The sequence below is a fragment of the Budorcas taxicolor genome, chromosome 1, assembly GCF_023091745.1.
Source record: "Budorcas taxicolor isolate Tak-1 chromosome 1, Takin1.1, whole genome shotgun sequence".
In the NCBI taxonomy this organism is placed as follows: domain Eukaryota; kingdom Metazoa; phylum Chordata; class Mammalia; order Artiodactyla; family Bovidae; genus Budorcas; species Budorcas taxicolor.
In genome coordinates, this window is record NC_068910.1 from 43,843,140 (window position 1) to 43,863,877 (window position 20,738).

Here is a 20,738-nt window from a genome sequence, read left to right on the forward strand (position 1 = left end):
ATTATATTTGTTGATGCTGCATGGTATGAGGGTATTTTTGAGACTAACTGAAACTTGACCTTCAAATACCCATTAAAGGGGGAAATTAGTAGAAGGAGACCTAGCTCTGGGGGCAGCATCCAGATTCTGTTGACTTCAACTAAAAGAGATTAGAAATGTTTGTTCTTCTCTTTCAGATTGTCCTTTATTCCTCACTGACCTGGAGCCTGGAGAGAGACTCCAGTCCATGTCTGTTAAAGAGCGTTCGTTCCTGTGTTCACTCATATTTCTTACTCTCAACTGGTTCCGAGAGGTGAGCAGAGTTATTGGGACGTTTCACCTACTGTCTGTAATTTCTCTAGAAAGGAAACTATTTTCTTGGTTCCCATGAGACTCCTTGTCCACCAACCTCTAACCCCTGTGTGTCTCTTCAGCGATTGTGTCCCACCCTTCTCTAATCACATGCACATCTTGATGTAGCCAAATCAAAATGCTTAGAATTCACTTAATGTTGCCCATGCTTTACTGCCTCCAAGCCTTTTCACACTATTCTGCTTCCTGCATGGAATAACTTCACCTTCTCCACTGTGAAAATACTGTTCCTCCTTACAGGTATGCACTTAATATTTCGATTTAGTGAGATCAAATGAAGATAGTTTTCACCATCCTTTAGAATATATTTGTACTTAACGAAATGCACAATAATAATGAAATATATTGAAAATGACAATAACATCTTATATCTATATCGCATTTCCTTTCTCATGCATATTGTTTCTAAGAATATTTATTCACTTGAATGATCTCTTCTTATCCTGACAACTGTATTATGGTACAGGCAGGGTAGGTATTACTATCCTTGTCTTATTCATATGAAATTGCAGTTACAGAGAGTTCAAAGTCATTAAAATTTATCAAACACATGTGCCAAATGCTGGGCTAGTTTCTTTATTCACACTTAATCCACACAAGTGCATTCCCATTTTATAGTTAAAGAGATAGAAGCACAGAAAGGTTCAAGACTTGGCCAAGGTCACACAGCTAGTAAGTAACAGACCTTGGACTTGTTTCACCAAAGGTTGTACTCTCTAGCTGCAGAGATTTACTTAACTTCTGTTAAGTTAAGTAACAAGTTCTGCCTTGTTACTTAACTAGAAATAAGTAAAACTGGTATTAAAATTTAGATCCTCCTATATTGGCCCAGGGCTTTTTTTCTCCAAAGCACCTTGCTGAGGAGACTTTGACGTTGCTCACTAGGCTCACAGATCCTTTCACTGAATGGCACTTTTAGCCCTTGCTGAATAATGCAAATGAGGTTAAAATCTGAACACTTCACAGATATGATTTGTACTTCTACAGGTTGTAAATGCCTTCTGTCGGCAAAAGTTGCCCGAGATGAAGGGGAAGGTGCTCACCCGGTTAAAGCACATTGTAGAACTGCAGCAACTCCTGGAAAAGCACTTGGCGGGTGAGGGAAGGGTCCCGGCTGGGAACCCTGCTGGGCAGTAGTGAGGAGATAGAGGACAGCCTTTAAGCCAGACTCAATGATAGCTGCCCCTAATTCATGTGGGACACGAAAATGTTTGCTCAACAGAAATTTTAAAAAATGAATACAGCCATTTTCCTCCCATTGTTTTCTCCAGGAGGCCTTGGTGTTTGAGAAAAGACAAGATATAAAACACTGGTTGGGCTTTTGTAAATTACTTTGCTTCTTCAGATGTCAAACTTCCAGTGCCCTTTACCTTCCTGAACATCATCAGGAGTAAAGCTGAGAGGCCTCTTGATACCCTTTGACCATTAAGAAAACTTGTTTTACAGTTCTAGCTTGATTTTTCTGGGGAAAACAGAGCCTCCCTCAGGCTCTCATCTAAATAACTGTGTGTAAAACAAACTACTCTGTGACCAAATATTGCTACTATCTTTAGATTTTAAATGTGAGTTTATTTTTAGTTCTTAGCTGTTTGGATACTTTATATCTTTATTTAGAATGATTTTAAGTTGCCACTAAGTTGCTTTAGTAGTGTCCTATGACCCTAGAGACGGCAGCCCACCAGGTTCCCCCGTCCCTGGGATTCTCCAGGCAAGAACACTGGAGCGGGTTGCCATTTCCTTCTCCAGTGGATGAAAGTGAAAAGTGAAAGTGAAGTCGCTCAGTCGTGTCCGACTCTTAACGACCCCATGGACTGTAGCCTACCAGGTTCCTCCGTCCATAGTTGACCATAATCAATTAATGCAGTATTTCTATAAAGTTATCTTTGGCCATTTTACTGTGCCAAAATGGTTAGTGTCACATGACCTGCAAGCATCTGATAGATAGCCATGTGTGGTAGTTCTGGAAAATAGTTTTTAGCTACTTGGGTGATTATCATTCAAATTTAACAGTGGTGTATGGTTGGTATACATTGAGCTTCCTGCTCTCTGTTTCAGTCACCCCAGACTATGTTCCTCCCCTTGCAAACTTTGACTTGGAAACTTTAGAAGTAACACCTCATACCAGTACGGCCGTTTCAGCAAAAATCAGAATGCAAGGAAAGACAGGTATTTTCTTTTCCTCTTATTCCGTGTCCTCCTATGTGTTGTGTTGAATTGACTTAGAGGTTATATGCATCAAAGGATCAGTAATGGGAGAGATTATATAACTGAACTCTTTCTTTAGCATGGTTATCAATGAATTGTAACTTAGGGTTATAAAATTAACCTTCTTCATCTCTAGGTAGTCTTTTTCTTGAAAGCAGTGATATTTCGCAAACAAGATTATTGATTATTTCAGTTACTTTTCTCCTCTTGAAACATAAGGAGGAAAGAAACGAAAAGCAGATGGCGGCAAGACATCCTCCCCTGATGTGCTTTCAAAGGAGGATAGTTCAGAATGTGACCCTACACTAGCTGAGAGGAGCCAACAGGAAAAGGTATTGGAATGATGAGTCTCCATGAAGGTGTGTAACAGCCCAGTGAAATTAGCAAGGGCTAGCATTATCCTATGCATTTCACTGAGAGAAAAGTTATGGAAAGGAGAGGTGAAAAAACTGATAGGCCTTGGAGTGACCCTGTCAGTAGCAGAGGTTGGGTGAGACTCGAAATATTTATCACTACCACACACTGGTTCTTCTCATTATTTTCTTGATCATATTACTCCCTTTTTTGCACCCCAGGAGTACTTTGAATTATCTTGTAGCAACTATCAAATTCTGTCTTTGGATGTATTCTAAATATACTTCTTTTAGCCTTTTTTCCTAATCTGATCCCAGATTATTCCCTTCTCAGTCAGTTGAGATAACATGAAATGCTTAGTAGAGTTTCCTAATACAGATACTTAACAATTTCCTATAATTGTACCACTCACAGAGTTGGTTTGTGAAATTGCTTAAACCACATGGATCCCAGTTATTTCTGTTTTTTAGCTGTTGTTTAGTGAGTATTTGTTATATATAACTCCTCTAATCTCTCAAAATCAAGTTTAGTATTGATACCTGTATATAATAGATGAGAAAACTTAAGACCCAGAGAGACTAGGTGACTTGTTCAAAGTTATACAGTTAATAAGTGCTTCAGCAAGGGTTTGAAGCCACATTTTTGGTCCTTAAGTTCACAGTTTTCTGATCCATACCATAGTGCCTTGATTTGCCTAATAGTTCATCCCTAAGTGGAAACCAACCAAGAGTCTAGATATGTATCCTATATCCCAGTGTTACATTGGGTACTCTGTCTCAGGAATATTTTGAGACCTTGGAAAAAGAAAGTTGGTAAAAGAATGTAATGAAGTGTAACTTTTTGTATAAAGTAAATGCTTAATTGCACTTTGAAACCTTCATTTAAAATTAGATTAATATAGAAGCCTTGTTCTGTTGGTTACTCGTACTTCCTAGGAATTCAAAGGGAAAGAAGAAAAGACATCAGTGTCATTACAGAATTACCACGCTTTTTTCCGCGAGCTGGACATTGAGGTCTTCTCTATTCTGCGTTGTGGGCTTGTGACCAAGTTCATCTTAGATACTGAAATGCACACCAAAGTAAGTGACAGAACTGAGATCCCAGAACTTAATCTCTTTTTAGGAAGTTCCTCAGCTCTCTTCCTGTTTCACAGAAAACACCATGACACTGGGAGAAGTTGGACTCTGGCTTCCAAAGCCTTTATATGTGAAAATGCAGATGAATAATTATCCTCATCATCTTGATGTTTATAAATCTAAGTTTTTTGTTTTTTTTTTATAGTACATTAGACATTACAGAAGATCATGCTAATGGTGTGATCCTTACTTTAGGTTACTAATAACCAGCTGTTTGGATTGCTTTTATAAAGCAGCACTATTTTGGTTTATAGTTACTCAGTGTTCTTTTCACTTTTTCATGATATTTGTTCAGTGTCCATGAGATACTTGTTGAGTCAGTTTTTTGTATTTGCCACTCACCTAGACATTGGCAATTTAGTAGTAGATACAGCTCGATGCTCACCTTCAAATAGCTCATAATCTAATAAAGGAAGTAGACAACCAGTAGTACATGCTATGTGGATGATCTGAACCAGGTACCAGTGAAACTGAGGAGAGAATGGTATTTATAATGAACCTGAAAGTGGAGGACATTTACACAGAGAAGGTACTTTCTGATATGGGGTTTCACCAGAAGGTAGAGGTTTTCCAGGTTAAAATTTTTTTTATAAGAAATGGTGTGGATTTTGCCATAGATTTTTACAAGAATGTGTATTTTTATAAGAATGTATTATTTTTTCAGTATTTCTATATCAGCCTGTACTTGGAGATTCTCCATAAATGTACAGTTAAGTGAAAAATTTGAAGTGAGACTGCATTGGACCCATTCTGTTTCTGGTAGTGCAATGTGCTTATAATGATTCTGCCAGTCTTATCTTAATAGTAGTGAAACATTTCAGGGAGAGAAAATGCAAAATAATCATTTAATGAACAGAGAAAAGCAAAATTTCCTTGAATTAGTCATTTTTTTTTTAATCCCAAGGTATTTAGGAAAGGCATCACTGGTCCATAGCTGGAAGGATATACCAGAGGCATTTGTTTCTAGAGAAAAGTTGTGTCATTTAAAACTATACTGCCTCATTCCTATTAATAATTCTAAATTTTGTTTTACTTAGGAAATGCATGACTTTGACTTGCTGATATGTGAGGTGGGGGAAATTTCCCCCCTTTCTTTTGGTAATGATCAGATTCTTTACACATTGTAGACAGTAAAAACATAAACTGTATCCCCAGAAGATGGCTAGAGCATGTTGGGAATTAGTCTTTCATTCTTCCTTGTAACAGGCTGCAGAAGTTGTGCAACTTCAGCCCCCTGAACTGCTTTTCTTGCTGGAAGATCTCGCCCAGAAGCTGGACAACATGCTAACACCTGTGGCCAGGAGAGTCCCCTTCCTCAAGGTTAATACAGAGAGGAGCACTGGGCCTGTCCTATGGATTTGGAAACAAAGACGTCTGAGTAGTGAATGAGCTGTCAGTTTCTCTGACACTGTTTTTGGGTGGTGTGGTTGTAGCCCGGTTGCCAGCCTACAGTCACCTTGCTTCAGAAAGGAACTCTAAGACCGAGAAAGCAAAAAGCTACCCAGAACAGAAGATGTATTTCCAAACGTCCTGAGAATTCCTGGATCCTCTTCTTTGCTTGGGTTTTGGTTTTAATACCTTCCCAAACAGCCTTTGTCCAAGGCTCAGCATGGTAGTTGGCTGTCTAGAACAGTTCACAAGCTCAAGTGTGTATCTAATGGACAAATGCATGTAGCAGCTGGGGAAGCAAATGGATGATAGGAACAGCAAAATGTGAGAGTTTTAGGTGTGAATGTTTAAAATATCCAGTTACTTGATTCTTCTTGAATTTAATATTTGGTCTACATTCTTATTAGACTGAATGATTTCTATTTTTGTGTGAGCTTTGTCTCATTAGTAATTTGGGGTTTGTATGTCTCAAACACTGCGCTGTGCTTAATTGCTCAATTGTGTCTGACTTTGAGACCTTATGGCCTGTAGCCGGCCAGGTTTCTCTGTCCATGGGGATTCTCCAGGCAAGAATACTGGAGTGGGTTGCCATGCCCTCCTCCAGGGGATCTTCCCAACCCAGAGATTGAACCCAGGTCTCCCTCATTGCAGGTGGATTATTTACCATCTGAGCCATCAGGGAAGCCCAACAATACTGGAGAGGGTAGCCTATCCCTTTCCAGGGGATCTTCTCAATCCAGAAATTGAACTTGGGTCTCTGCATTGCAGGCAGATTCTTTACCAGCTGAGCTACCAGAGAAGTCCCCTCTCAAACACTGTGTACTCTGTAAAAGCCAATCTCTTGGTTATTTGAAGACTGAGTTGAGTTTCCTGTCAAAATATATCCCTAGTTTCTTCTTTTCGCTCTACCTTCTGGCACAAGGTTTGATTAAACCCCATAACAGACTCTTAGTTTCAAAGAAGTTATCCAACAGTTTCTTCCCTAGTAACTCTGAATTTATTTTAGAGCAAAGGAAACCGGAATATTGGATTCTCACATCTCCACCAGAGATCTGCCTCAGAAATCGCATTTAGGGTTGTTCAACTGCTGAACCCCATGTGTAACCATCTGGAGAACATTCACAACTATTTTCAGGTCAGAATCCTGTCTTAGAGATTTAGAAATTGCTAAATTAACAAGAGATTTCATTTTTGGCTGAAAAATCTTGAAGGATAATGAGAGCAATTGCTAAAGCAGCAGTCTTAAAAGCACCTTTCCCTTGTAGTGCTTAACTGCTGAGAATCATGGTGTAGTTGATGGACCCGGAATTAAAGGTCAAGAGTGCCACATAATGTCGTCCTGCTACCTGAGGCTACTGCAGATTTTTCACGGGCTTTTTGCTTGGTGAGTATGTGGCAAGTACAGCAGGTAGAGATGATCAAGAATGTCCTTGCTTCTACCTGGCAGTCACCAAGGCACTGAGGTGTAGAAAAGAAGAAAGGACTCCAAAAGGTTATGTCAATATGACACTTACTCTTTCTGGAGTGTTTTTGTCTGCATCATTTAATTTGGTTTGGCACACTTTATCTATTATTAACTCATTTGAAAATCAGATGACTTGCTCTTTTCTAATCTGTAACAAATCTGGCCATCTGATTCTTGGCTAGTTCGCTGTGGCACCCTTTCCCTAGTAGCACCAGGGTGAGTGTTGTAAGAAGTTGTTACTCAACAAGTTGCAGATAAATTCCAGATTGTGTGGTAAAGAGCTGCAGGCAATGTAAGCCAGGGTGTGTAGGGATGCCTTCATGAAATCGTGGGACTTGATGGGGCCCTTGGAGGGTAGATGGCTTTGGGGAGGTAAAGGAAGAAACTGTAAGGCACGGCATGGACAAGAGTAGAAATGAGGGAGGTGTGTCCCTTACATGCTTCTGTTCCTCAGGGCTGAGTCTTGGCCTCTCTGTTCTCATACAGGTTTCCTGGGCTGTCTCAGATAAGGTTAAATTCGGGCTAAAATTTAATTTCTGAGCTACAGGCATTTAACTCCCAACTGCCTACTCAGCTCCTCCTTATAGCTGTGTCATTGACAGCTCAGATTCATCACATCCAAAGTGTGTTTCATCCTCCCCACCACTCCTTCAGCTTTCCCTGGCGAGACAGATGGCACTACCAGTTGCCTGAGCTAGAAGCTAGGAGTTGTTCTTTGTCCCTTTCCTTCTCTCTACCCTTTCTCTGTTCCACATCTGATCACAAAATCCTGTTGCATTTATCTTCCAGATTGCATCTAGATGGCCACCTGTCCTCTCTTTCTGCACTTGCTTCCAGACTCCTGTTATCGCTCACCAGACCTAGAACAGCTTTACAGTTGGTCACTCTCTGCCTCCACTTTTCCTCTTTTGGTCCCTTCACACAACAATTAAAGTAATCTTCCCAACATAAATCTGATTTTATCCTAGCCCACCTTTGTTTTGATTGCCGTTAGATTTCTCTTGAATTCAGTCTCTTCTACTTAGCTTCTAAGGACTTTTATTATCTGACTCTTGCTATTCTACTCACTGTGGTGCACTCTGCCCTCCAGTTATACTGAAATAATTTCAGCACCCTATATAGCATTTACCTGGAAGGCTACACATACTCATCCTTCTGCCAGGATCTTCACCTTCCTTGACCCTCCAGTCTTTTTTAACTCATCCTTGAGATCTGGATTTAAACTTCAGTTCCTCAGGACCATCTTCCCTGACCCCTAGACTGGGTAAATCTTTCTGCCTCTCTTATCCCCACTTCTTTTCTAATACTCTTAGGATAAAACTTCTCACATTTTATTATAATTATTTGTTCATCTGTCTTTCCTGCTGGACTGTGAGCTCTATGAAGCCCTAGACCAGCCATTATCATATTCTCAGTATTTAAAAACACTGCCAGACAAAGGATTTGAACAGATGCTTAATCAAGGAGATATGTGGGCGGCAAGTAAACATATGCAAAGATGTGCAGCAGTGTTAGTTATTAAGAAAATACAAATTAATATTACAGCACAGATGCAGTAAAAAGACTTATCTTGCCAAGTGCTGGTGAGGACATAGAGTAATTGGAGCTCTCACATGCTGCTGTTGTGACTGTAAAACGGTATACTCACTTTTGAAAACCGTTTGGCAGTTCATCAGAAAGTTAGATATACACCCACCATACCACCCAACCATTTTACTGCTAGTAAAAGTAGTAATTTATCCAAGAGAAATGAAAGCATATGTCTGCACAGAGTCTTGTATATGAATATTTATTGGAACTTCATTTGTAATACCTCAAATTGGAAACAATTAAAAAGTCATAAAATGGTGAATGGATAACAAATTGTAGTGTCTCTCTGTGGTAGAATACTAAATGCAACAACATGGATGAAAAAAGAATTATACTGAATAAAAACCAAGACTGTAAGAGTATGTAGTACTTGGTTCTAGTTATATTAAGTTTTAGAAAAAGTATATAATCTTGTAGTGACAGAAAACAGTTCAGTGCTTGCCTCTCATTGGGTGGGAGGATGGAAGGAGGGCTGGATTACGAAAGAATATAAGGAATCTATTCAGAGGAATAGATACGTTTATTGTTTTCATTGGGGTGATGGTTTCTTGGATTTGTGTATAAGTCATGAATCAAATTCACCATTTTAAATGCATGCAGTTTAGTGTATGTCCATTACACTTTAAAAAAGCTATTCAGGAAAAAAAAAAACAAAAAACATTATAGGCCCTCAGAATTAATTTGTGGAAAGGAAGAGAGACTACCACTGGTGATGTGGAAATGTTTCCAGAGGAGTGAAAGTTCTAGGGGGTCAGGTTGTGCTGGGCTTTGAAGGTCAGGCGAAAGAATTTGAACGTTGTCCAGGGAAGTAATTTTGAAGTTTTATGATCACATCCATGGTATAGTAAAAGCAGTGTTTTAGAAAAATCCTTTTGGCCTAAGAATTGGAAAGGGAGCCAAAAAGACCAGTGAAAAGATGTTGACGGGATCCATGCATGGGATGATGATAAGGGCCTGGCCTAGAGTGATGGTCTTGGCTTGGAAAGGAAGAGATAGTAGGAAAGATAATCAGAAGACAGAGCTGTCAAGATTTGACTTAATCTGGTATGGATTAGACATTGATTTAAGCAGTTTCACAAAATTATTAAAGTTTTTTGTTGTTTGTTTTGAGAAGATTGACAGTTAACTCTAAAATGTATACAATAAAGGAGAGGTTTTTTTCCCTTGGAAATAAACCTAGGAGGAGGACTGTTACAGATCCTTAAGAAAAGACTGTTTTGGGTGCCCTTCAGCTTCTAGTCTGGTATTCAGAGCTGTGACTAGATTTAGCGCTTGAGTACCTTCAGTACTTTAGTTCTTTTTCTTCTGTTGATTTAATGATGGTACAGAATAGTGGCCAGGATCCTTAAACACTGTCCACATAATCTTCCTGAAACTGAGCTCAGCTACCTTTCCTTGACTTTCCTTTAGGAGTGGATTCTGTCAAGTTCAAAATAATAATTTACTATACTCAGCCCTTGAGATCCTTACTAGCCGCCTGAAGCCAGGAGAGCGTGACCAATCCATGGAGGAGCTGCTCAGGTGGGTTGGCCGCATGTCCCTGAAAGTTATCTAAAGAAATTCCTAGGAATAAAACAGGCAAGATTTCTTGGAGATAACTTGGTGTTTTCAATGCCTTTTCCTTATTTATGTGAGCTTTCTCATCTGTGTGTTCAGATATATCCTTAAGCTTTAGAAACTGTTGAATAAATCAAACTAAATCCTCATGTATCCTTCATCCTGTAAAGTTTGCATTTTCAGGTAACAATGATGAAAGTGCTAGCCAGCTGTAGTCATCTCTTGATTATCCAGGTACCTACTCTGTCTCCCAATTGGGTTGGATAATTAGGTAGCAGTCAGTTATCACTTCCCTCCTCTTGAAAGAAGAGGAGCCTAGACTGAGAGCACAGGAGATGAGAAGGAGCTCTAAGGAGCATGGGTTCAGCCTCTACTCCAGCTTCACCCAGAGCAGTTTGGTCTTTCCCCTACCTCCCCTGAGAGCCTAGGCCATCACTGAGTCTGCAGTCTGCTTTTAGAACCTTATTTCATTTTCAATACAGTTCTTTTAAATTTGTTTGACTTACTTCCCACCAGTCAATCAGTAGTTGACTCTGATTTTATTTTAACTACAATTTTAGATTAATTGTGTTTCTTCATCTGCCATTACTTTAGAACATGAAAAGCTAACTATATATGATACATGTATCAGAAGCTCTGCTTTATCATTTCCTTTTACCTTGTCCCTATGAACCCATAATTTAAACATTATACCCAGTGTGTTGCCTCTTGCCTTAAAGAGCAAATAATTTACCCGGGGTTGCACACGTCAGCATGGCCTAGGCTAGCACTTGGTTATCTTGGCATACATGACCCTCTTCAATGCTGGCATCCCATACACTGGGTCAGGCCTCTACACCCTGGCTTTCTCCATACAAAGTTACATTTCTCTATAAGATCTTGAAAGAAGGTTCTACTAAAGCACCTGCAAATGAGGAAGATTCTGCTTAGACCATCAGGCATTTCAGTGGACTTGTATAACTCATGGATTTAGACACATCTGTAATACTTGTGATGGTGGGTTTTTTATTTTTTTATTGTCTCTTTACAGACAGAGCTTCCATTATTTGCAGAATTTCCATGCCAGCATTCCCAGTTTCCACTGTGCTCTTTATCTCATTAGACTTTTGATGGTCATTTTGGAGAAATCTACAGCTTCTACTGAGAACAAAAGACAAATTGGTGATGGATCCTCTTTTTTTCCTTCATGAATAGACTAGTAAACTTGGGGCTTCCTAGAACCTTGTAAATTTTACAAGCAAATCTCTCCCTCACTGTGGATATGCCTTCTTGCTATACCAAGAAGGACATAGTCCCAGTAGGAGCTATGTCTGAGCTCTGCTGACATGGCTTAAACTGAGTGTGGTTAGTTTACTTTTTACTTGGCTGGATTTGCTGTTTAACTTTTGTTTATTCATATCCTTTTTTTTGTTGTTGTTATTAAGTATCTGAGACATTTGACAGAAAAACATAAGCCATTAAGTTAATAAAATGGGACAGAAAGGAGAAATCAGGATTAAGTGTAAAGAAAAGTCTGGTCCATCCCTGATCTTTTTCTTTAACTCTCTTTTGACATCGCTCTTAGAATGCATCTCACTGATAAATCTTAATTGGCAGCACAGACAGAAAGCAAGAAGAAAATGCAAAACCTTTATTATTCCTGTTGCTTAAAGGGGGAGGGTTTTATATGAATTTTGGAGGTCCATACTATTTATTGTTTATTGGCCTGCCAAGGAGTACCTGAGATGGACTTCCCACTGCCCAGCAGCATTCCTTTACTCTGTGTGTCTGTATGGTTCATGTTTGTGGCAAGACAGGGTAAGAGGGTGGGACATGTTAGATCTTAGAGAAATGGGTTTATTTCTGGTAGGAGGACTAATAGAGCAGGAACTCATGAAAGCTTTTTTTGTTTTCCAAAATTGTCTGTTAGCCTAGGAACTTCATAGTAAACATAGAAGAATAATGTTTTTGATCAATTATCATCCCCCAAAGACTGCAAAACAAGAAAGAAGTTCATTTTCCATGAATGAAATTTGTCTTGTTTCACCAACAGCTTCCCTGGCCAAACAGTTCCTCTGTCGAGTGTGGCCTAGTGGAGAGAAAGAGAGGAGCAGCATTCCTAATGACCAGCTCCAGGCTTTGCTTGGGTAAGAGGCTCAGCTTCTGTCCACAAGCCAAATAGCCTTCCATTTGCCCCTGTTTGGATCCCTTGTCTGGTCAAAAACTGAGAAATTTATCTTGGTTGACGATAATTTGGAAGCAGTGAAATAGGTGTGAAATTAACGTAATTTAGAATATATGGATTTTCAGATCCTCTAGTTCTGTTTTATACTGTCAGTTCTTTAGTAAATCAAATCATAGAGGAAGTGGAGGAGTCTGCTGTTGTATCCTGCCTTGTTAACCCATGAGTCAGATATTTATTATTGCCTACCATATCTAAGACACAGCCATCACTTCATGGTGTCTGACTGTATTTCTAATGGAGACATCATTTCCTTTACTCCTGACAAGTAATTGGAATCTTTATGTTATTAAAAATAAATGTTGGGAATTCCTTGGTGAGCCACTGGTTAGTGCTTAGCACTTTAACTTCTGTGGCCCTGGGTTCAGTTCCTGGCTGGGGAACTGAGTGTGTGGCGTAGCAAAAAATGAATTAATAAAATAATTGCTAATAGTTGGTTTAAAGCTTAGTACCTGGATATGTCTCAAGAAAGAAATCTTGATTTAGAGATTCTGTAACGTGTGTTCATACTCCTGTGGCTATCAATACAGCATCTACCTGGAGCACACAGACAGTGTACTGAAGGCCATAGAGGAGATTGCTGGGGTTGGTGTTCCAGAGCTGATCAACTCTCCTAAAGAAGCCTCTTCTTCCACATTCCCTACACTGACCTGGTAAGGGAGCACTCTCCTCTAGTCCTTTCCCTAAGTTAGAATCATACTAATGTATGTAGGTTCCAAATAACTACCTTACTCTTCATCTAGTTCTGATACAGAAGGTATGTGCAGTCATTTGTTCAACACATAGAATGTCTGCTGTGAATGGTCTTCAAGCAGCCCTCACCCTGCCCATATGAAAGGATGTTATTGAGGAATGACTTCAGTAGTTACAGTTTTTAGAGACATTGGATATTTAATCACCAGACTTTTTTCAGTGCATTCACCCTTTATATGTGAAATTATTTTTCCAATATTTTAACCACCTTTAGAAGGATACAGTGATTATTGTGTCTAACCATATATGTCTCACTTAATGGGTTTTGTGTCTCATAGTATCAGTGGTTATCTGATATTCATATGGTCTTTATAGTTCATAATGCTCTCTTACATTCCTTATTTCATTTGATCCTTCTGATGAATCTGTGAGGTAGATATCATTTCCCCTCTTTTACTGATGAGGAAAATGAGCTTTAGAGAGGGAGCTTGCTTGGAACTAGAAACTTAAAGTTTAATCTTCTGACCACTACTTTCCTGTTCTTTCTCTGCCACCACACTCTCCCTTCATGAAATTAATCCCATGGTTTCACAGGCTGTCTTCTTGGCTCATTTCTAAATCCTTCCGGCTCTCACATCCCCCTAGAGTGGACTCTAGTGAAAGCATGTTTCGAGAGGTGGGGAGGGAAATCACTTTGGGTTCCCTGGTTTCACCCCAGGACTTTCTTTGTGATGAGTGCATCATCATTGTGTGAGTGTCATACTTTTCTCTTGTAGGACCACGTTCGTCATTTTCTTCCGAGTAATGATGGCTGAACTAGAGAAGACAGTGAAAGGTCTTCAGGCTGGAACAGCAGCAGATTCACAGCAGGTGAGTCAAATTGTCCCACCTCAGGAAGCAGACTCTGGATTATTCAGAAGATTCTGGTTGGTCTTCTCCTTGGTCTAGAATTTTCTCCTAAGCTATTTCCTTTACCTTATTGAGATCCAGAACTTTTTTCAGAGAGTTCTTGATGTCCTTTCTTCTAGTTGGAAGTGAGAATTAAGCTGTTTTCCCTGGCTACTTCCTGGGGATAACCTCGGACTCCATAGACCTAGTCTGGAAAAAATATCTTTGGTTGCCGCCTCGTGTACCCAGCTGCAACTTGTGAGCTGGCATGAGGTTAACAAGCCTGTTTCAGATGCTGTGGTCCTAGGCCTTGGCAACCTGCTAACCAGAACAGAGCTAGCCTGCTGGGAGCAAGAGCTTGCTTAGGGAATCAGAGAAACTACAGGGATATGTTGCAGAGGCTTTTTCCTACTTGTAAGTTATTAAAGAGGAGTTGTCTTCTTAGAAAGTCTCAATAAGGTACCCCAGTGATACCATATATGCAGGCCTCCAAACCGTCTTGTGGGTTCACTGGTTGCCACATCTGTTTAGGAGGATAAGTGGTTTAAATCTCGGTATAGCTCTGTAGTTCAAGAACCATATATTAGTGGGAACATGGTAAAAGAAGTATTTGGCTGCAATTCAAAGATGCCTGTATATTTGGCTGCCCCTAGATTCATGAAGAGAAGCTCCTCTACTGGAACATGGCTGTTCGAGACTTCAGTATCCTCATCAACCTGATAAAGGTGAGTATGGAGAGGCTCCCTGTTCCGTCTCACTGGCTAACTGCAGAAACTGCCAAGGGGCCTGACTTCCAGAATGGGCCCTCTCAGCTCCTCCCCACCCTTTGTTGGGCACCTGTTTCCCCATCTTGTCCCTGTGCCCTGCCCATCCTGGATAGCACCTTCCCTGCTTCCTGTGCAGTGTCTTTCCCTTCTCTGCCTTCCTTCTTCCAGTCTGTGCCATACTGTTTACTATTTACTGACTCCTTGCCCCCGTCATTCCCCCATGCTCTCAACATACCATGAATCTGAGCATATTCCCCGTGGTCTCCATCTTCCAACTTGGATGCCTTCTTTATCCCTCATGTACCCTCTGCTCTCCCCCACTCCATGATTTTGCCCAGACTGTTCTCCCAGCTTAGAATGTTTTTCTTTCCTTTCTGCCTCTTTCTTGAGGCTTCCCATCAAGGTTTGGCATCTCTGCAATGCCATCTTCTTAACATTCCCTGCTGGAATCAATTCCTTGTTCCTCTATGCTCCCCTCTTCCTTTTCTTGAACTTCAGTTACAGTGATTACTTTATTCTTTGTGATCGATTTGTTGACATGTTGATGTGCCTCCTTCATTTTAGACGTCTGTACAACACTCAGAGCTGTGTTTTGCACAGTGGGGAAGAGGCCGGGGTGCTCAGAGGAGCAGATCTCAGCTCTGGTTTCTTGTCCTTCATCTTTCCAGGTGTTTGATAGTCGTCCTGTTCTGTTTGCATGTTTGAAGGTGAGCAATAGCCTGGGCCGTCTTTAGTGTTTATTCTTCCTTTGGGTCAGCTGAGTGGAATTGCTTAATACCTTGCCCACAAGCCAGTCTCCAGAATCTCTGCTGATAGGTAGTCTAGAAGAGACCATGGATATGTTTTCCTATATTAATTGGATAACCCAGAGAAGCCAGTTCTCCTATGAGTTTGAAAACTTAGAACTAGGATGATTGGCTTAAGGAGCAGTAGTCACTCCCTGCCATTCCTTCCCAGTCAACAGGAGGGAAGGAGGAGTGGGTGAGTCCTCTTTTTAAAGCCCGTGGGTGGCCTCATCGATGTGGGAGCTGGCCTTCTGGTATCCTCCAGGGGGATATCCTGGATTAGCCCTAGATTTGGTGATAAACACATTGGGTTAAGAGCTAAGGAAGGCAGCAGGGAGAATGCTTCTCCCCTTTCCCAGCGGTTCCTTCCGGTGGATGGTGCCCCATACTGTTGTCTCCTGGCTGCTTCTTCCTCTTTCCTCACAGCCCCCACTGGTGCCAGTGTGAGGGATGGTTGAGAGGGGGGAGTCCCTTTCCTGACGGGTGAATTGGGCACTTGGTCCTGTGCTTCCTCAGCTCTACCCTGTTTATTCCTTTTGAGAGTAAGTTGTCCTCTGGGAGCTGGGGCTCCCCTCAGTTCCTCTGTGCCCTCATTCTCAAGCTGAGCAATGCCCCGCACACTGACTGTGTGTGCGGCAGGTAAGGCTGCTTAACTCAGGACGCAACAGGCCTGTTTAGCCTTTGCATTAAGCTGTATTCTCTGGATTAACCTTTTGAACCCTTTCCGATTTATTTTTTACATATAAAAGAAAATAAACCCTCTGGTCTGGGAAATGCTGTGCTGTCTCAGGCAGGGGCATTTCCCACGAAAGACCTCAGCGAGAGGTCCTCACCAGCTTTTCTTCTCTTCCTCAGTATGGGCGTCTCTTTGTGGAAGCATTTCTGAAGCAGTGTATGCCGCTCCTAGACTTCAGTTTTAGAAAACACCGGGTAAGAACAGAGCAGAGAGCACAGGCATGCTCTGTGTAGTGGTTCAGAAAGTCTGTCCACAGTGGCTCCTAGGCAGCCATGGGGACAGCCCCCTCACCCCAGCTCTGGCCACAGACTGACGCAGGCGCCTCTGGTCACCAGCTCTCCCAGAGACACGTATAGGACTGATGATTCGCTAGTGGACCCACCTCCCGACTTCTGCTCCAGAGCTGAGGATGGTTGTTTCTTTAAGGCTGATTTTATTGTGCTACTGTAGTCCCAGGACCTCACATATTAGTGTGTCATTTGTTTCTGTGTACTTCTCTGGGTCTGATATCAGGAATTACAAAAAAAGGAAAGAAAACTCATTTGTGTCATAAACTGTGCTGTAAGCCCGGAGTCCTAACCACTAGACCGCCAGACAAGTCAGGAGATGATTTCTTGCATATATTTACCAACTTGAACTTTGCAGAACACTCTCATAATATTCGGCTGGTCCCGCATAGCTCAGAAAGAGAAAGGGGGAGGACAGCCAGTGAGTACTCCTCCTTTTGTTTGAGGGCCAAATCCATATAAACTTGAAAAATTATGAATCACTGTGTTGTACACCTGAAACTTGTAAAATTTTAGAATCAGCACTACCTCAGTTTGAAAAAGAGATGATTATCCATCTATGGCTGGAACCTGAGGCTTGATCCTCTGGTACTCTTGGTTGCAAGGATATCTTGCACGTAAAATGAAATGAGAATGTTTCATTTGGCATTTGTGCATGTTGTTGGTCGTAGAAAGATGTTCTGAGCTTACTGGAAGCCTTCCAGCTGAGCACGAGACTGCTTCATCACCTGTGTGGGCATTCCAAGGTAAGAGGGAAAGCAGGCCACAACTGTTGGTTTAGTCTGTGGTGCCGTCTTCCTTTTTTACCCTTCTTAAGTCTTTATTTCTGAGGCTATGTCTGTCCAACAGCAGTTTATCAGAGTGGTCAAAGCCTCAGTTGCTGGCTGAGATTGGGTAATCATCGCGAGGGAAATTCTGCATCTGAAATTTGACTCAAATTCCATAGCCCTGTTTCTTCTAGGGCCTCTTCTTTGGTGAGAGAATGTTGGTGGGTGTGTAACTACGTACCATACTCTGGGCAGGAGGAGTATTATGGAAGTGATGACTCTACTGGAGACGAGGAGTTCTAAAAGCAGTTGTTTTTAGAGCTTTTCTGCTGTATTATTTCCTAGTCAAGGAACACATCTGTCTCTTCTGAGAATATTTTAGCATTCAAGGACTTTTCCACTTAAAGTGTACAGTTGAGCCCTTGTCACTTTTTGTCTGAAGGGGCACAGAACTGTGGAATTGTGAAGTCATTGGCAAGCCTATGATTCTTCCACCCAGTGCCTGTCATTCATTTCCTCCCCTGCTTCTAAATTTTTAAGGTGCTGAACAGTGGAATTTTAAGGACTCCCTCCACTAAAAAGGGTTACTTTCTATTGATTAATGTCAGTATAATATGTGTTCAAGAATATTTTAGGTAAATTCATTGATAATTGATCAATGAGAGATTATGATAAGGAACTGAGAGGTATTGGTGATATGTCTTCTAGGCTGCTTTAGCTTAAAGGACAGCTACCATTCTCTTCAGAGTGCTCTCAGTTCAGCTCAGTTCAGTCGCTCAGTCGTGTCCCAACTCTTTGCGACCCCATGGACTGCAGCACGCAAGGCTTCCCTGTCCATCACGAGCTCCCAGAGATTACTCAAACTCACGTCCATTGAGTCGGTGATGCCATCCAACCGTCTCATCCTCTGTCGTCCCCTTTTCCTCCTACCTTCAATCTTTTCCAGCATCAGGGTCTTTTCAAATGAGTCAGCTCTTCGCATGAGTTGGCCCAAGTATTGGAGTTTCAGCTTCAACATCAGTCCTTCTTCCAATGAATGTTCAGGGCTGATTTCCTTTAGGATGGACTGCTTGGATCTCCTTGCAATCCAAGGGACTCTCAAGAGTCTTCTGCAACACCACAGTTTAAAAGCATCAATTCTTCAATGCTCAGCTTTCTTACAGTCCAACTCTCACATTTATACATGACTACTGGAAAAACCATAGCCTTGACTAGATGAACCTTTGTTGGCAAAGTAATGTCTTTGCTTTTTAATATACTGTTTAGGTTGGTCATAACTTTCCTTCCAAGGAGTAAGCGTCTTTTAATTTCATGGCTGCAGCCACCATCTGCAGTGATTTTGGAGCCCCCAAAAATAAAGTCTGCCACTGTTTCTCCATCTATTTGCCTTGAAGTGATGGGATCAGATGCCATGCTCTTTGTTTTCTGAATGTTGATCCTTAAGCCAACTTTTTCACTCTCCTTTCACTTTCATCAAGAGGCTCTTTAGTTCTTCACTTTCTGCCATAAGGGTGGTGTCATATGCATATCTGAGGTTATTGATAGTTCTCCCAGCAGTCTTGATTCCAGCTTGTGTTCCTTCCAGTCCAGCATTTCTCATGATGTACTCTGCATAGAAGTTAAATAAGCAGGGTGACAATATACAGCCTTGACATACTCCTTTTCCTATTTGAACCAGTCTGTTGTTCTATGTCCAGTTCTAACTGTTGCTTCCTGACCTGCATACAGGTTTCTCAAGAGGCAGGTCAGATGGTCTGGTATTCCTGTCTCTTTCAGAATTTTCCACAGTTTATTGTGATCCACACAGTCAGTCTTTGGCATAGTCAATGAAGCAGAAATAGATGTTTTTCTGGAACTCTCTTGCTTTTTCGATGATCCAGCGGATGTTGGCAATATGATCTCTGGTTCCTCTGCCTTTTCTAAAACCAGCTTGAACATCTGGAAGTTCACAGCTCACATACTGTTGAAGCCTGGCTTGGAGAATTTCCAGAGTACTCTATCAGACTACTATTTGGGGAATGTGTCTCTGGTCTATACCGGCAGGGCTTATGCTGTTGTTGAGTGTTCAGGGTGTTAGGAGTTCGAAAGTTTCTGTATAGGAAATGTGAAAGCACAATGATAAGTGCGGATGAATTGGTTGCATTTGTTTCCATTCAGATTCACCAGGACACAAAACTCACCAAACATGTGCCTTTGCTCAAAAAGACCCTGGAACTGTTAGTTTGCCGAGTGAAAGCCATGCTTATCCTCAACAATTGCCGAGAGGCTTTCTGGCTGGGCAATCTTAAAAATCGGGACTTGCAGGTAAGCCTGGGACCCTGCCAATGATAATCTTCTTCTCTTCTATTCTTTGTGAGAGCATTGGAAAGTATCTAAGGAAGGTGACCTAAGCTCCACTCTCTCAATACTCAAAACTGCTTTTCTCTTAAGTGACTGTTTAGCTCTTAAGGTTACTTTGCTCTTGGGACCTGGTTGCAAGTTGCACCCCTCAGCAGCAGCAGCAGCAGAGGCACCAAAACATACCATTGATGTATTAATAAAAAAGGCCTCAGAGAAGCAGATCGGGAAGACCTTTTTCTACAACTATGGAGAAACTTTTTTTTGTTGTTTAGTTTTGTTTTTTTCACTCTAAAACCAGTCTGTTCTATTCCTGAAATTATTTTCTGTGCTGATTTTTTTTTTCTGACTGATTTTAACAAGTAAGCATTTCTTAGTTCTTTCAATTGTCTGACTGACGGGCTGAAATCTTGTATTGTTTATACTATTTCTTTGGTGTAACACCATTTTTCAAATATAGCCCAAGGCCTTCTCATTCATGTTTATAATATCTGAGTCTCATAATTTATACATGAAAATAATAAATCCCCAGAGAGTTACTTCCTTTCTTTACATCAGTGTTATTAGGTAGATAACTCTTGTTACTATGAGAATTGAAGCTCAGAGAGGTTAAGTAACTTGCCATTTAGCAGTATGAGTGGAGAAAGGGTTTGAGTCCAAACAGTCTTTATCCAGATTTGGTATTCCTAAACCATTTTAGTATACTATCTTTCAGCCTCTAAATGGCCATTTGTGATTGGTGTGGATTTTTTTTTTTTAGATTCAATTTTTAAAAGTTATTTATTTTTATTGTTGGGTGTGCTGTGTCTTCGTTGCTGCTTGAGGGCTTTCTCTCATTGCAGCAAACAGGGGCTACTCTAGTTGCTTTGTACAGGCTGCTCACCACAGTGGCTTCTTATTGTGGAGCTTGGGCTCCAGGGGTCTTGGGCTTCAGTAATTAATTGCTGCACGTGCTTGAGGCATATGGGATATCCCCAGACCAGGGATTGAACCAGTGTCCCATGCGTTGGCAGGCAGATTTTTAACCACTGGACCACAGGGAAGCCCTGTATATAGTTGATGTGTTGATGTTCACGTTCACATAGTTTAAGCTATTTGAGAAAGTTTAGAATCGTATTGAGCATTACCTGAAAGAGTCACCAATACAATCTAGCCTTGTAAAACTAGTATGATACTAGAATACAAAGATGCTCTTTTGTAAAACTACATA

The 20,738-nt window shown here is 41.1% G+C and overlaps 1 protein-coding gene across 1 annotated transcript in view; it reads left to right on the top strand.

The window, feature by feature from the left end:
• The window catches only part of FANCD2 (FA complementation group D2), a 47,299-nt gene that overhangs the window by 25,049 nt on the left and 1,512 nt on the right, over positions 1-20,738 (top strand). Inside the window, exons 24-41 of the mRNA XM_052640150.1 lie at positions 177-292; positions 1,339-1,447; positions 2,407-2,517; positions 2,776-2,888; positions 3,846-3,989; positions 5,253-5,366; positions 6,442-6,570; positions 6,701-6,819; positions 9,901-10,011; positions 11,078-11,208; positions 12,080-12,173; positions 12,799-12,921; positions 13,738-13,831; positions 14,503-14,574; positions 15,285-15,323; positions 16,257-16,331; positions 17,096-17,170; positions 19,349-19,495. Coding sequence (XP_052496110.1) covers positions 177-292; positions 1,339-1,447; positions 2,407-2,517; positions 2,776-2,888; positions 3,846-3,989; positions 5,253-5,366; positions 6,442-6,570; positions 6,701-6,819; positions 9,901-10,011; positions 11,078-11,208; positions 12,080-12,173; positions 12,799-12,921; positions 13,738-13,831; positions 14,503-14,574; positions 15,285-15,323; positions 16,257-16,331; positions 17,096-17,170; positions 19,349-19,495 — 1,916 coding nt within the window. The remainder of the gene's footprint in view (positions 1-176; positions 293-1,338; positions 1,448-2,406; positions 2,518-2,775; positions 2,889-3,845; positions 3,990-5,252; positions 5,367-6,441; positions 6,571-6,700; positions 6,820-9,900; positions 10,012-11,077; positions 11,209-12,079; positions 12,174-12,798; positions 12,922-13,737; positions 13,832-14,502; positions 14,575-15,284; positions 15,324-16,256; positions 16,332-17,095; positions 17,171-19,348; positions 19,496-20,738) is intronic.